Source organism: Oncorhynchus keta, chromosome 13 (assembly GCF_023373465.1).
Source record: "Oncorhynchus keta strain PuntledgeMale-10-30-2019 chromosome 13, Oket_V2, whole genome shotgun sequence".
Lineage (NCBI taxonomy): Eukaryota > Metazoa > Chordata > Actinopteri > Salmoniformes > Salmonidae > Oncorhynchus > Oncorhynchus keta.
In genome coordinates this window covers 30,910,896-30,927,104 of record NC_068433.1, presented here as the reverse complement: position 1 = coordinate 30,927,104, position 16,209 = coordinate 30,910,896, and the positions used below count along the sequence as shown (strand labels likewise).

The following is a 16,209-nucleotide window of genomic DNA, read 5'->3' as shown; positions in this document are numbered from 1 at the left end:
AGACTGTTTAGTGCCAGAAATAAGCAGTACAAATACATGTAAAAAATATATATATATATTTCCTGATCTTTCTTATCGCTCTCAGATATAGGACAGACACTTTATGTACAATTGTCCACTGCCAATTTGCAATGTCTTACAATGGGCATTTACCATCCTTAATTGGACATGCTCTAATATACTGCAGAAATGCCCAATTGACTGGCTCGTTGAACTCAGGATGGACGATTAGTGATAGTGGTTCCTCTCCATCGCTTGGTGGTGCAATCAGAGAAATGGAAAAACCTCCAAAATGACCAGGGGTGCCCCCCATTGGCAGGACCCGGGTGGGGGGTGCGCCCTACCCGGCCATGGACCCCTAGCACCCCCTGAAGCCATTTAAAGCCATATTAAAAATCACTCCTGGTAACCCGTTCAATTACACAGCTGTCCATTTGCAATGTATTACAATGGGCATTTACCATCATGAATTGGACATGGTCTAATATAGTGCAGAAATGCCCAATTGACTGGCTCGCTGAACTCGGGATGGACGAGCAGTTAAAGTGGTTCCTCTCCATCGCTCGTTGGTGCAATGAGATGCAATGTGACGTTGGTGCAATGTCCTGCTCGTTGGTGTTGATTTCAGCCTGTCCATTTGGTGATGGTAAAATCCCTCATTAAATACATTGGAAATGTACACTGTCCAAATGTACAATGCCAATATATTATACTGCCATCAAGTTAGCCATCAGTCAATAAGATATCATATTGACACCAAATTTATAAACTCAGCAAAGAAAACATCCCTTTTTCAGGACCCTGTCTTTCAAAGTTAATTTGTAAAAATCCATTGTAAAAGGTTTAAACACTGTTTCCCATGGTTGTTCAATGAACCATAAACAATTAATGAACACGCACCTGTGGAATGGTCATTAAGACAAGAACAGCTTACAGACGGAATGCAATTAAGGTCACAGTTAAGAAAACTTAGAGGCTGTGAGAGGCTGGACTGAGGGCTTGTAGGCCTGTTGTAAGGCAGGTCCTCACCAGACATCACCGGTAACAACGTCGCTTATGGGCACAAACCCACCCAACCCATCGCTGGACCAAAAAGTGCTCTTCACTGATGAGTCGCGGTTTTGTCTCACCAGGGGTGATGGTCGGATTTGCGTTTATCGTTGAAGGAATGTGCGTTACACAGTTACACGGAGGCCTGTACTCTGGAGTGGGATCGATTTGGAGGTGGAGGATCCGTTGTGGTCTGGGGCGGTGTGTCACAGCATCATCGGACTGAGCTTGTGTTATTGCATGCAATCTCAACGCTGTGCATTACATGGAAGACTCCCTCATGTGGTGCCCTTCCTGCAGGCTCACCCTGACATGACCCTCCAGCATGACAAAGCCACCAGCCATACTGCAAAATGATTCTCGATATGACCTTCTTAAAATAATTCCATATAGCTTAGTTTTTTCTGGGACACATAAATGTTTTTTGAAACATTCATATAAAATGCGTCTAGAACATTAATATCTTATGTTCTGAGAACAAGGAATCCATGTTTTGTGTATGTTTGGTGGGACGTTGATGGACTATTCTCCTAACCCACAGAAAACTGGACATGAATGGACATGAATGTTCTTGCAAAGTTCTCATTTAACATGTCTCGAACATTAAAACCTCTTAAGGATTAGCCCCTTTTTTAAAAACATTTCGCCTAAAATGACATACCCAAATCTAACTGCCTGTAGCTCAGGCCCTGAAGCAAGGATAGGTCTTGTGAAAGGAAACACTTTGAAGTTTATGGAAATGTGAAAGGAATGTAGTAGATTATAACACAATAGATCTGGAGAGATCTAGATAATTAAAAGAAAAAAAAAACGTTCTTTTGTATTTTTTGTACCATCATCTTTGAAATGCAAGAGAAAGGCCATACAGTATTATTCCAGCCCAGGTGCCATTTAGATTTTGGCCACTAGATGGCGTCAAGGTGTGTGCAAAGTTTAAGACTGATCAATGAACCATTGTATTGCTGTTCAAAATGTTGTATCAAGACTAACCAAATGTGCCTAATTTGTTTATTAATAACTTTTCATGTTCAAAATTGTGCACTCTCCTCAAACAATAGCATGGTATTATTTCAGTGTAATAGCTACTGTAAATTGGACAGTGCAGTTAGATTAACAAGAATGTAAGCTTTCTGCCAATATCAGATATGTCTATGTCTTGGGGAAGTTCTTTATAAGTTTTTTATATGACCTTTATTTAACTAGGCAAATCAGTTAAGCATAAATTATTATTTTCAATGACGGCTTAGGAACAGTGGGTTAACTGCCTCGTTCAGGGGCAGAACCTTGTCAGCTCTGAGATTCAATCTCGCAAGCTTTCGGTTACTAGTCCAATGCTCTAACCACTAGGCTACCCGCTGCCCCAAAAGTTATGGGAACATTTGTTGTTAGCTGGGTTGTGGCGTTAGTCCTGAGTTAACATGCCCCAGAGCAGGTTAGTTCTGAACGATTCATTGCCATAGAAATGTATCAAGCTGAAAGGTGAGACACTTTCGTGGAGTTGAACTCATTTGACCTTGCTGACTTAAACCTGATTCGTAGTATAGGGCTCAGCTGTTTTGAAATGTGTTATGTATTGGGCCTTGTTATTGAAACTACTGTAATAAAATTCTAATGAACACATTTCAAATGTCACTTTTGTCAGACGGACTTTTATACTGAATTCCAAAGAAGCGGAAGTAGACGACTTTTATGCTGACAAAAATGTGCAACGAACACTGTAAATTGGTGTAACGTTAGCTAGGTGGACATTGTATTTAGCTAACTAACCCTACCTGTAGATATTTTTCTAGTGTTACATCAACAAGTTCGTTGGGAAATCAGTTGATATATTTCAACGAACATAACTTTGTTTATTTGCAAGTAAGTGGCTTAGCTAGCTATCTTCTCAAGATGATTGACGTTTAGACTACCATTTAACGTTAGCATTTAGCTAATGTTCACTAGCTAGCTAATGAAATTGCATTTGTTGTTGATTTAGCCACTGTAACTAGCAGCAAATTAATTTAGTTTATAAAGCACTAACGTTAGTGCTACTTTTTGTTGGAAAACTGAAGCTATGAAGAGATATTTAGTAGAGTAGTCAGGGTAGCTAACAGTACTGACAGACTAACTAGCAAACGTTAGCTGATGTGTTTGCTCGAGCTAACTTTACAATCATATATTGACTGACTAACGTTAGCTAGCTGGTTAGGAAACGTTACCATAATCTTTGGTGTAACGTTAACTGCCTCGTCCTCCGCGAAACACACCCTAACTATCTAGCTAGTCGCGCATACGCCGGTTTTGTCCCTCTCACCAGTTAGCTAACTGACGTTCCCTTAACTTGAACCACTGAAGCTAATTAGCCAGCTAGGTATCTTCGCTTGCCAACTGTCATAATGTTTGTGCTTGATGACGCTTTCACCTAGCTTGGTCCCGCAACTAGCAATTACATTTCGATGGTTACTTTTAAGGTGACAGGTAACTTTTAAAAAGTCAAAATTGTTCATTTAAATGACAGATACTTTCACCTGACCTTACAGGGCAGGATGATACTAACAACCTCTGAAATAGATACTCCCCAGGATGAACATTTCCATTGGTGACAGTGCTGGCGTGAGCATAATCAGGAACGCATTCTTTCACACTGACTGAGTGATGTTCTTTTTTTGAGTAGCTACAGAGATCCTTATCAGTCTACTACAGGGAGACTACAATGTTATTGTTTTATTTACTGGGATTGGGCAGAATTACACCGGTTCACTTCAAAGAATTGTGACGTTTGTTGAATCCCGAAGCACCAAAAATAATGGTGAGGAGGAGCTTTGCAGACTCTTTGTGTCCGGAAGTAATTTAGCCATTCATTGTACACCTTTTGCGTTCTGTAGAGTTGCTATTTTCTCTAGTTTTTTCGTGTCATTATATGAATAAAGTCTGATTTAATCAAGAACTATGATAGTCAGTTTATAAAACGTTAAAGGTACCGGACTGTGTTCTGTCTGTTGGAAAAAAACACTACATATCCCATTGAGCCAAGCAGGGAGAGGCTGCCAGTTGTCACAGTTCCAAGACCAGTCAGAAACGTCCAGCTAACCTTAACCCTTGGGGGCTCCCGAGTGGTGCAATGGTCTAAAGCCCTGCATCTCAGTGCTTGAGGCATCACCACAGACCGTGGTCCCAAAGGGCGGCGCAGAATTGGCCCAACCATCGTCCAGGTTAGGGTTTGGCCGGGGTAGGTCGTCATTGTAAATACGATTTTGTTTTTAACTGACTTGCCTAGTTAAATAAAGGTTAAATAAATCCAATGACGCCTGTGGATCTCAAAATTGAACATGGATCTGCGTTAAGTAGAAATTATATCCTTTGCCAGTGTTGTCTGATGGTTTGAACCAGTCATGACTATTCTACAAACAATAAATAATGTAAGTTTCTTTCCAGCGGATTTCTTAGTGAAATTATTGTATAACTAGCAAAGGAGTTTTGAAGTTGAGGGTCTAGTATTTATGAAGTTGGTCATTGGTGATAACTGGAATAGTTTAGCAAGAGAAAAAAACAAGCTTGGAACAGCATTTAGCTGGGCGCACATGCACACTAGGTTAATTCAGGAGACAGAAAGTTAGATGAAACAATTCAGAGACTGAAACAATAGGCTACATCAGATGATATCTATTTAAAGAGAGCCAATCGATTTACAGTCCCAAAATCATTTTGAACTGTTAATGCTAAAGGAAAGCCTTAAACATTGTTTGAGTGAAGTCTCTTCCGGACACGGTAGACGACTCCACCTCACCACTCTATAGCATCCGGTTAGGCCCTCCTCTTTTGCACCCCTCTCCTGTCTCCTCTTGCAAGGACATATAAGAGGAGAGAGAGAGAGAAGCTTTCACTCCTTGTTTTATACAATTGTTTTTGGTGATAAATAAGACAAGTCAATATGGCTGGAATGCGCAGGCGGCATTCTGTGGCCGTCCCGGCGATGGGCCTGGGTATTGGCCGGGGCAGCTTGGTGAGTCTATCTGATATTCTGCCTAAGACTAGGCTTGTCTTTAGGCTATAGCTACATTTATTTGATTGAACAAACAGCAACAGTCAGCTATTTTTGCCTATGACTAGTAATTGGCTATCTACATTTTGATTTGATTTACATTTAATTTTTTTTTGTTATTGTGCCACTTTTTGAGAACAGAACTGTAATCAAGAGGAGTTTTCTTGTTGATACTGCTGGCAAATAAATTAATATAAAATCATGGTTTTACTCACAGTGCAGGCGATACAGCAAGGTCCTGTAGATGATGATGTTGGTGATGATGATCTAACATGGAGTGGCTCCATGATCTGTTCACCTCTTCATTTGAAGAAGTCATTGTTAGGATGGGTGGTCTATTCCAGTTTTGAAGGGTATTTCCTGGTGGATCATTTTTATTCCAATGTTATTACCAATGGCATACATGGGAGCTCAGTTTCTCCTTCTTCTCTTGTTTCTAACACCATTCCTGCCATGATTGGATCCTGGCTAGTCCTCCCAGTTGTCTGCCCTTCGGACGATATCCAGAAGGCTAGCTACCGTGAATCTGGTCTCCTCTCACATGGCATTGCCTCGCCGAAGACCGAGACCAAGATCCTCCACTGCCCCCATTTGACCATTTTTATGAATGAGTTCCTCTGTGTCTAGACAGTGAGTGGTGCTCTCTGTGTGTCTGCTGGCTGTAATGGTTACAGGGTGCTGAACCATATGACTGGGTGTGTGACTGTGTCCTCAGGCTATCTGTGTCCTAGCTATCGACGAGTCAGCTGGTTGACATTCAGACAAAGGGAACTAGGCCTAATGATATGTCATCAACAATATGTTTTTTGAATCTAGTTCTTGTTGTGGAATAGGCCTTTTATCATATATTTTCCCTCTCAGCTTCTTATTAGCTGTCTATATGGCCTTGCTAGTAGACAGAAGTCAGCTGTCTGATATTCACAGGGAACTATGCCTAATGGCTCACAAAAAAAAAAAAAAAAAAAAAAAAAAATTATATATATATTTTTTTAAACTAGGCAAGTCAGTTAAGAACACATTCTTGTTTACAATGACGTCCTACACCGGCCAAACCCAGACGATGCTGGACCAATTGTGTGCCGTCCTATGGGACTCTCAATCACGGCTGGTTGTGATGAAGTCTGGATACGAACCAGGGTGTTCAGTGATGCCTCTAGCACTGAGATGCAGTGCCTTAGACTGCTGTGCCACTTGGGAGCCCACTTCTTCACTTGAGTCTGAGACTGCCAACATTGAAGTTGTTTCTGGTGACGTGAGGCATTGTGCAAAACAAAGTCATCGGCGATTGGGTTGGCTCTAACCATTCAGAGTATCAAAGCCAATGATAAATTTACAAACTGCTGCTTTACCCACATGTTCCGACCCAACTCATCAGTTTCTGGACCAATCAGATGGGCTCAAATGTGTTCACATTCGGTGAAGGGTCGGGGAGGTACTCTGATCCAGACTCCTTGCAGAGAAGAAACTAATGTCCTTGGGCGTGGTGCAGTGTTGGTGCAGCGAGTCTGGGTATCCAGGCAATTAATAGGTCATTGAGTTGATGGCACATCCATTCCCCCTCAACAACTATTATTCACTTAAATGACACATTTCATGGTTTAAAGTCTTAATGATAACAAAATCAAAGTGTTCTTACTGACCACTTACAGTGGCTCAGTGTACAACAACAGTCCTTGCTTTCTGTCCCTCCAGCAACCATTAGTTGACTCTGCTCCACCCTCTAATGACCCGCTGTGTCCCCCTCTTTCTCCTCCCTCCCCAGCTCTTCAGCAGCCCCCTCCTGAGCAAGATGAGTGCAGACGGGGGCGGCAAGCCTGCCAAGGTGGGCTCGGTGGTGGAGGTGATCGGTAAGGGTCAGCGTGGCACGGTGGCTTACGTGGGCGCCACGCTCTTCGCCACTGGTAAGTGGGTGGGCGTGATCCTGGACGAGCCCAAGGGCAAGAACGACGGCACGGTCCAGGGGAAGAGATACTTTCAGTGTGATGAGAACTGTGGTATCTTCGTGCGCCAGTCCCAGGTAAGCTAAGTTTACACGTCACACAATGTAGACACTTCATACAGTGCATTCAGGAAAGTATTCAGTCCCCTTGACTTTTTCCACATGTTGTTACGTTACAGCCTTATTCTAAAATTGATTTAAATTGTTTGTCCTCATCAATCTACACACAATACCCAATAATGACAAATCGAAAAAGTTTTTTAGAACTGTCATCAAATTTATTAAAAATTAAAAACAGAAATCCCTTTATTTACATAAGTATTCAGACCCTTTGCTATGAGACTCGAAATTGAGCTCAGGTGCATCCTGTTTCCATTGGTCATCCTTTATATGTTTCTACAACTTGGAGTCCAGCTGTAGTACATTCAATTGATTGGACATTGAGGTTACACACCTGTCTATATGGTCCCACCCTTGACAGTGCAGGAAACCTGGCACATTTACATTACATTTAAGTCATTTAGCAGACGCTCTTATCCAGAGCGACTTACAAATTGGTGCATACACCTTATGACATCCAGTGGAACAGCCACTTGCATCTAAATCTTTTTTGGGGGAGAAGGGGGGTGAGAAGGATTACTTACCCTTACTTACCCTATCCTAGGTATTCCTTGAAGAGGTGGGGTTTCAGGTGTCTCCGGAAGGTGGTGATTGACTCCGCTGTCCTGGCGTCGTGGGGAGTTTGTTCCACCATTGGGGGCCAGAGCAGCGAACAGTTTTGACTGGGCTGAGCGGGAACTGTACTTCCTCAGTGGTAGGGAGGCGAGCAGGCCAGAGGTGGATGAACGCAGTGCCCTTGTTTGGGTGTAGGGCCTGATCAGAGCTTGGAGGTACTGAGGTGCCGTTCCCCTCACAGCTCCGTAGGCAAGCACCATGGTCTTGTAGCGGATGCGAGCTTCAACTGGAAGCCAGTGGAGAGAGCGGAGGAGCGGGGTGACGTGAGAGAACTTGGGAAGGTTGAACACCAGACGGGCTGCGGCGTTCTGGATGAGTTGTAGGGGTTTAATGGCACAGGCAGGGAGCCCAGCCAACAGCGAGTTGCAGTAATCAAGACGGGAGATGACAAGTGCCTGGATTAGGACCTGCGCCGCTTCCTGTGTGAGGCAGGGTCGTACTCTGCGGATGTTGTAGAGCATGAACCTACAGGAACGGGACACCGCCTTGATGTTAGTTGAGAACGTCAGGGTGTTGTCCAGGATCACGCCAAGGTTCTTAGCGCTCTGGGAGGAGGACACAATGGAGTTGTCAACCGTGATGGCGAGATCATGGAACGGGCAGTCCTTCCCCGGGAGGAAGAGGAGCTCCGTCTTGCTGAGGTTCAGCTTGAGGTGGTGATCCGTCATCCACACTGATATGTCTGCCAGACATGCAGAGATGCGATTCGCCACCTGGTCATCAGAAGGGGGAAAGGAGAAGATTAATTGTGTGTCGTCTGCATAGCAATGATAGGAGAGACCATGTGAGGTTATGACAGAGCCAAGTGACTTGGTGTATAGCGAGAATAAGAGAGGGCCTAGAACAGAGCCCTGGGGGACACCAGTGGTGAGAGCGCGTGGTGAGGAGACAGATTCTCGCCACGCCACCTGGTAGGAGCGACCTGTCAGGTAGGACGCAATCCAAGCGTGGGCCGCGCCGGAGATGCCCAACTCGGAGAGGGTGGAGAGGAGGATCTGATGGTTCACAGTATCGAAGGCAGCCGATAGGTCTAGAAGGATGAGAGCAGAGGAGAGAGAGTTAGCTTTAGCAGTGCGGAGCGCCTCCGTGATACAGAGAAGAGCAGTCTCAGTTGAATGACTAGTCTTGAAACCTGACTGATTTGGATCAAGAAGGTCATTCTGAGAGAGATAGCGGTAGAGCTGGCCAAGGACGGCACGCTCAAGAGTTTTGGAGAGAAAAGAGAGAAGGGATACTGGTCTGTAGTTGTTGACATCGGAGGGATCGAGTGTAGGTTTTTTCAGAAGGGGTGCAACTCTCGCTCTCTTGAAGACGGGAGGGACGTAGCCAGCGGTCAGGGATGAGTTGATGAGCGAGGTGAGGTAAGGGAGAAGGTCTCCGGAAATGGTCTGGAGAAGAGAGGAGGGGATAGGGTCAAGCGGGCAGGTTGTTGGGCGGCCGGCCGTCACAAGACGCAAGATTTCATCTGGAGAGAGAGGGGAGAAAGAGGTCAGAGCATAGGGTAGGGCAGTGTGAGCAGAACCAGCGGTGTCGTTTGACTTAGCAAACGAGGATCGGATGTCGTCGACCTTCTTTTCAAAATGGTTGACGAAGTCACCTGCAGAGAGGGGAGGAGGGGGGGGGGGAGGATTCAGGAGGGAGGAGAAGGTGGCAAAGAGCTTCCTAGGGTTAGAGGCAGATGCTTGGAATTTAGAATGGTAGAAAGTGGCTTTAGCAGCAGAGACAGAGGAGGAAAATGTAGAGAGGAGGGAGTGAAAGGATGCCAGGTCCGCAGGGAGGCGAGTTTTCCTCCATTTCCGCTCGGCTGCCCGGAGCCCTGTTCTGGCACCACCCCTACGCGAAACATGGTGGTGGCAGCATCATGCTGTGGGTATGTTTTTTTAGCGGCAGGGACTAGGAGACTAGTCAGAGATCCAGTACAGATGAAAACCTTCTCCAGAGCGATCAGGACCTCAGACTGGGGCAAAGGTTCACAGCCAAGACAATGTAGGAGTTGCATCGGGACAAGTCTCTAAATGTCCTTGAGTGGCCCAGCCAGAGCCTGGACTTGAACCCGATCAAACATCTCTGGAGAGATCTGAAAATAGCTGTGCTGCGACGCTCCCCATCCAACCTGACAGAGCTTCTGCAGAGAATACTGGGAGAAACTGCCCAAATATAGGTGTGCCAAGCTTGTAGTGTCATACCCAAGAAGACCAATGGCTGTAATTGCTGCCAAAGGTGTTTCATCAAAGTACTGAGTAAAGTCTGAATACTTATGTAAATGTGATATTTCATTTTTTTTTTTGCTTGGTCATTATGGGGTATTGTTTGTAGATAGGGGCGGGGAATTATTTGATCCATTTTAGAATAAGGTTGTAAAGTAACAATGTGGAAAAAAATCTAATTTTATTTGTCATATTTGTCACAGGTGTAGACCTTACAGTGAAATGCTTACGTACAAGCCCTTAACCAACGATGCTTTAAGAAGTTAAGAAAAAAAAGTGATAAGTAAAAAATAGAAAAAGTAACAAATAATTAAACAGCAGGGTTCTGAATACTTTCCGAATGCACTGTATGCACTCCAATGCAGATGCACGCACTCACGCATAAGGGGAAGAGAAGATATTTGATGACGAGACATTCATTTTAGTGGGCATAAACTACTTGCATTGGAACAATAGTATTCACAAACACACACTCTGTGGTGGACTGACGTATTGAGCATCTCTCTCGCTCTTTATCTTTGTCAGATCCAGCTAGTGGAAGATGGATCCAGTGCCACCTCTCCAGACACCCCAGAGGCGGCCACTGCCAAGTTCCTGCCCAAGCAGAAAGGTGAGCTGGATAACAAAGCTTTTATACTGTCATTTAGGCCTCCTACAGGTTCTGGACCCATGCTCATACAGCGTCTCAGAGCAGGAGTGTGATCTAGGATCAGTTTTGCCTTTTCAAATGATTATTAGTAAGATTACATGGACAGAGGGGACCTGATCCTAGATCAGCACTCGTATATAGACTGTGAATACTGACCCTGGTGTTCCTCGTATGCTCCACTCATAAGACTACACTGTAAAACTTTACATTGATGATACCAAAAAAGCATTTATAAGTAGTTTGTAAACTAGAATGAGTTTGAGATAAATCTTTTTTTCCCCCCCAGACATTCCTGAGACTCCGAAATCAGTCAAACAGGTGCAGTAACAATACAGTCAATATATGGGTTGTTTTAGAATGATTTGTGCCCTTGTGCTGATTTATACCCCGTCCCTCTCTTCTTCCCCTCCCTCCTCCCATTTCTCCTTTTTCAAGTGATTGTCCTCCCTTTCCCCTACTTCTCTCTCTCCCTCTCCTTTCCCCCCCGAATACCGTTACAGATGCCCATTCCCAAGAAGGTATAGATATTTAAACTGTGCTCATCTGCCTTGCCATGGTGCTTGCTTGTCACGTTTTCTTTTCCAACACTTTTTATTTATTTAGAATTGATCTATTCTGGGTTATATTTGTGCTCAACAGTAATATATTTTCTGTAGTTTGTCTTTCGCAGTTTATACCTCAACTGTTTTACATGGACATTTTGTGTGCTCATTTTTCCCCTTTGATTTCTTGAGACATTTGGGAGCATGATTTCACATTTTTGGGCTGTTACGCACATTGTTTTTAGATTTTATTTTTTGGTGAACCTTTCTGAGACAAGTGTATGCTTGCTTGCATTGTGATGCGCCGTGTTTGTGCCTGCACATCACTTGGGTTTTGAATTTGAACTAATTTCATATACTTTTAAAAATCAACTTCACCCACGAATCTATTACAGTATGTCTTCAGATTTTGAACACAGTAGTTATGGTCAGTACATACTTGCATAAAGACTTAAGTGGTTAATCCAGTAACACACAGTAGTAATCCTGCCTGTAAGAGTGATATCTCTGTGTGTAGACTAATCTTAACCCTGTGTATTTCTGCTCCTCTCGTACTGCTATTTGCTGCCCTCGCGTACTCTGCTGGGCCTATGTATGTCTATCTGTGTATGTGTCCTCTATCCTCTCCTCCGCCTCTACCCACCCTCCTCCAGTTCGTAACCCGCCGTAGTACCAAGGTGAGCCTTTGAACATCAGGCAGAGGCATTCAGTGAGGTAACAGGGGTACTAAGAGGGAAGAGTTCACCTGTCTGTAATTTTGTGTATCACATGAAATGAAACATGGGTTATAGCTCTTAGATATGGATGTTGTAGGAATGTAACAGATTAGGAATGCAGAAGGTCATCTACAGTCTATAAATTATGTTCAGTGTGCGATATTCCTGCTACAGTGTACATCATATAGGTCTAATCTGATAGTAGCCAATAATTAACATGCAGTATTTCACACACACTACATGGAGTGTGTGTATGTGTATCTGCATCGGCCTAACTATAGAATGTGGGTGTAGTAGTGTGTAAAGTTGATATGTAGAGAATGCCCACAGGAAGAGAGATCACAGCAGCAGACAGTTCTTCGAGCCCTAACAGAGTCTACTTTATCACACACAACAACAGTTGAACACTCCTGATCGCCTCTCCTCCTCCAGCTCCCTCCCCTCCCTCCTCATGGTACGTTCCAGGCCTCAAACCACCCCCTCCCCCAGGGAGAGACCAACTCACATCCTGGAGGGGTGAACTCTGGTTTTTCTGGTCATTGGTCAATGGTCAAAATCCCTACAATAACTGGAATGACTACAGCGTGTATATAGTTTGTTTTTGAAACCAAGTTCCCACAAAAGGGAAATAGTAACTTGCTGCTGTAGTTTAGCAACCATCTACAACCAGAGTTCACCTTTTTCCATATAGTTCAGTAAACCTGTGCCAGTTCCTTCAAGGACAGTTGATACTTTTTAGTGTAGGCCAGATCAGTACTGTAAGGGGAGACTTATATGGCACTGGGTGTGGCGTTCTATCACCTGTGTGCCAGGTGTGTTGACTCACTATGACCGGTTCACTTTACCATGGGTTGACCTTAGTTCACCTGGGTTTGTTTGTCTGTTCTTAGCCTGCGTGCCAGTCTGTTTCTGCTCTCTTGACCAACTCCTTATGGGCAAATAACAGCAAATGGATCTAGGACCAGGCTATGTACCTGTGTTCTGGGTGGCAGTCTGTTTCCTCTATGATCACTGGGATTAACAGGTAATGGTACTGTCTCACGGATGTTGTTTTCTCTTTTACATGCGTTTTACTTTTATTTCTCGATTCCTTCCTGTTCTCTCCCTTTTCTCTTTCTATCTTTTCTCCATCTCTCCCTGCCCCCCTACTCTTCCCCTCCCCAGACCCCCCGAGTCTTAGCCACCCCGGCCTCTGGTCTGTCCAGCTCTCTTTCCAGGGAGGATGTCAGTGAGGGCAGCCTGTCTTCCAAGGGTGCACTGGGGGCTCCCGTTGTCCCCCTGCCCAGCGGCACCCCCACCACGCCCGGTGCTCCTCCCCCTGCCACCCCTAGCAAGGTCAGTCCACAACCCACCCTAGCCAATCAGATCATTAGCTAAGGTAGTGTACACCAATTCTGTTTCTGTGTATGTACTGTGTGTAGGCTTTTGTTCTAGCACAGCAAGAAAACACCATAGTCAAATAGTCATTATGACTTTGATAAGTTGATGGATGTTTTTAGTGCTGGGCTGGAACAAAAGCCTGCCTTAACTGAAGCTCTCCAGAACCAGAGTTGGGGAACACTAATCTAAGGCCAAGGTATCACCTCAATCCATTGTTTCCTCATTTGTCATATCATCTGTTGACTGTTCTATTCATGTTGCCATTGTAAACAGGCTGAGCCTCCCGTAGCGAAGCAGGTAGGGTAACATTACCTGGACGCATGCGTAGATCTGGCCTGGGCATGTTGTTTGACTGAGTTCACAGGGTGTTTCAGAAGAGTGCTTCTCCTCAACCTCACTACTACTGCACTTCCCCAATGTGCCCACAGAGGGCAGAGTTTCCATCTTTAGTTTCATGTCAGTGGAACTGTGTCACTGTAACGATGGTCCTTGGTGGTGGGAGCATGTATTTGAGCTATGTGGGGGTTTTATATGCGGGTGCTTTAGACTCCAGTCACTCTCTGAGATGTCAACTATCCCCTCTCTCGTTGTTAAAAATGCCTTTCCAAATTGACCACACATCAACATGAAGTGATTCTCTGTGTGCACCTCCCTCTTGCCTCGCTCTTTCCACTTCTTTATTCTGTTCTTCCCCCAGGAGGAGGAGTCTCTGCGAGGTCAGGTGAAGGATCTAGAGGAGAAGCTGGAGACCCTGAAGATGAAGCGGGCAGAGGACAAGGTCAAGCTGAAGGAGCTGGAGAAGTACAAGATCCAGCTGGAGCAGCTGCAGGAATGGAAGACCAAGATGCAGGAGCAGCAGGCCGACCTGCAGAAACAACTCAAGGAGGCCAAGAAGGTAACAAGTAATAGTACCCACCATAGAAATGAATAAATCACGTTGATGTCTCTTTATGGGTACCTGTCCACTTTCCCTATTAGATAAGAAACATTTTCAATGAACAGTAAAACATGATATTCTATTTGGCAGAAATTCTTATTTTTCTTATAGGGTAACTGATGTAATTGTCTTGTATGTGAAGTGAGATTACTGATGTCAACTCTCGTCATTCAGGATGCTCGGGAGGCCCTGGAGTCTAAGGACCGCTACATGGAGGAGATGTCAGACACGGCGGACGCCATCGAGATGGCCACACTGGACAAGGAGATGGCCGAGGAGCGGTCGGAGAGCTTGCAGGTGGAGGTGGAGTCACTGAAGGAGAAGGTGGAGGAGCTCACCATGGACCTGGAGATCATCAAACACGAGGTCGAGGAGAAAGGTCAGAGTTCACTCTACAGGGTGGTAATGTTAATTGATTGGTAGCATGTTGACCTACTCTTAAGGGGGAAAATAAAGTTGTTTGGATTGAATGGACCTTATGGCTAATGTTACCAAATTTGGAAGTAATACAATTCTGATTGTGAGGTTGAGGAGAAAGGTCAGTATTCACTAGTAGTGTGTTGGTGTGAACAATTGCTAAATTTATGGCGTTTCGTTCTTCCTGGAACTTAATGTCAATCCCTTTTTACTACAGGGATTATTGAGTAGCTACTCAAATGTATTTTTATTTTTTTCCTAAGAAACAAATAATTTGTCATTTTTAAATCATATTTGTCACATGCACTGAATACAACACAGTGAAATGCTTACTTACAAGCCCTTAAACAAGTTTTTAGAAAATACCCTCCAAAAAGTAAGAGATAAGAATAACAAATAATTCAAGAGCAGCGGTAAATAACAATGGTGGGGAAATATACAGGGGGTACCGGTAGAGTCAATGTGCTAGGGCACTGGTGTCAAGGTAATTGAGGTAATATGTACAGTAGGGAGAGTTATTAAAGTGACTTTACATAGATAATAACAGAGAGTAGCAGCAGTGTGGGGGGAGGCAATGCAAATAGTCTGGGTACCCATTCGATTTAGCTGTTCAGGAGTCTTATGGCTTGGGGGTAGAAGCTGTTTAGAAGCTTCTTGGACCTAGACTTGGTACTCCGGTACCGCTTGCCGTGCGGTAGCAGAGAGAACAGTCTATAACTAGGGTGGCTGGAGTCTTTTTGACAATTTTTAGGGCCTTCCTCTGACACCGCCTGGTATAGAGGTCCTGGATGGCAGGAAGCTTGGTCCAGTTATGTACTGGGCCGTTCGCACTACCCTCTATAGTGCCTTGCAGTTGGAGACCGAGCAGTTGCCATACCAGGGAGTGATGCAACCCGTCCGGATGCCCTCGATGGTGCAGCTGTAGAACCTTTTGAGGACCCATGCCAAATCTTTTCAGTCTCCTGAGGGGGAATAGGTTTTGTTGTGCCCTCTTCACGACTGTCTTGGTGTGCTTGGACCATGTTATTTTGTTGGTGATGTGGATGGCAAGGAACTTGAAGATCTCAACCTGCTCCACTACAGCCTCGTCGTTGAGAATGGGGGAGTGCTCGGTCCTCCTTTTCCTGTAGTCCACAATCATCTCCTTTGTCTTGGTCACGTTGAGGGAGAGGTTGTTGTCCTTGCACCACACAGTCAGGTCTCTGATTTCCTCCCTATAGGCTGTCTCATTGTTGTCGGTGATCAGGCCTACCACTGTATTAATCAGCAAACTTAATGATGGTGTTGGATTCGTGCCTAGCCGTGCAATCATGAGTGAACAGGGAGTATAGGAGGGGACTTTGCACGCACCCCTGAGGGGCCCCCGTGTTGAGGATCAGCATGGCGGATGTGTTGTTACCTACCCTCACCACCTGAGGGTGGCCCGTCAGGAAGGCCAGGATCCAATTGCAGAGGGTGGTGTTTAATCCCAGGGTCCTTAGCTTAGTGATGAGCTTTGAGGGCACTATGGTGTTGAACGCTGAGCTGTTGTCAATGAATAGTATTCTCACATAGGTGTTCCTTTTGTCCATGTGTGAAAGGGCAGTGTGGAGTACAGTAGAGATGGCATCATC

At 44.7% G+C, this 16,209-nt stretch overlaps 1 protein-coding gene across 7 annotated transcripts in view; it reads left to right on the top strand.

Annotated features, from left to right (window-relative positions):
• Window positions 1-2,737: 2,737 nt before the first annotated feature.
• LOC118392177 (dynactin subunit 1) overlaps window positions 2,738-16,209 on the top strand; it is a 29,143-nt gene continuing 15,671 nt past the window's right edge. The window contains exons 1-11 of one of the 7 annotated variants that reach the window (XM_035783887.2): window positions 2,738-2,910; window positions 6,837-7,091; window positions 10,481-10,565; window positions 10,891-10,922; window positions 11,105-11,122; window positions 11,800-11,823; window positions 12,263-12,316; window positions 13,027-13,197; window positions 13,516-13,539; window positions 13,940-14,137; window positions 14,354-14,558. In XM_035783887.2, the coding sequence (XP_035639780.1) occupies window positions 6,864-7,091; window positions 10,481-10,565; window positions 10,891-10,922; window positions 11,105-11,122; window positions 11,800-11,823; window positions 12,263-12,316; window positions 13,027-13,197; window positions 13,516-13,539; window positions 13,940-14,137; window positions 14,354-14,558 (1,039 nt within the window). In that variant the 5' untranslated portion in view covers window positions 2,738-2,910; window positions 6,837-6,863. Of the gene's footprint in view, window positions 2,911-4,900; window positions 5,036-6,836; window positions 7,092-10,480; window positions 10,566-10,890; window positions 10,923-11,104; window positions 11,123-11,799; window positions 11,824-12,262; window positions 12,317-13,026; window positions 13,198-13,515; window positions 13,540-13,939; window positions 14,138-14,353; window positions 14,559-16,209 lie in introns of those variants that run through there. The other 6 variants (XM_035783882.2, XM_035783883.2, XM_035783884.2 and 3 more) reach the window with 6 other exon arrangements.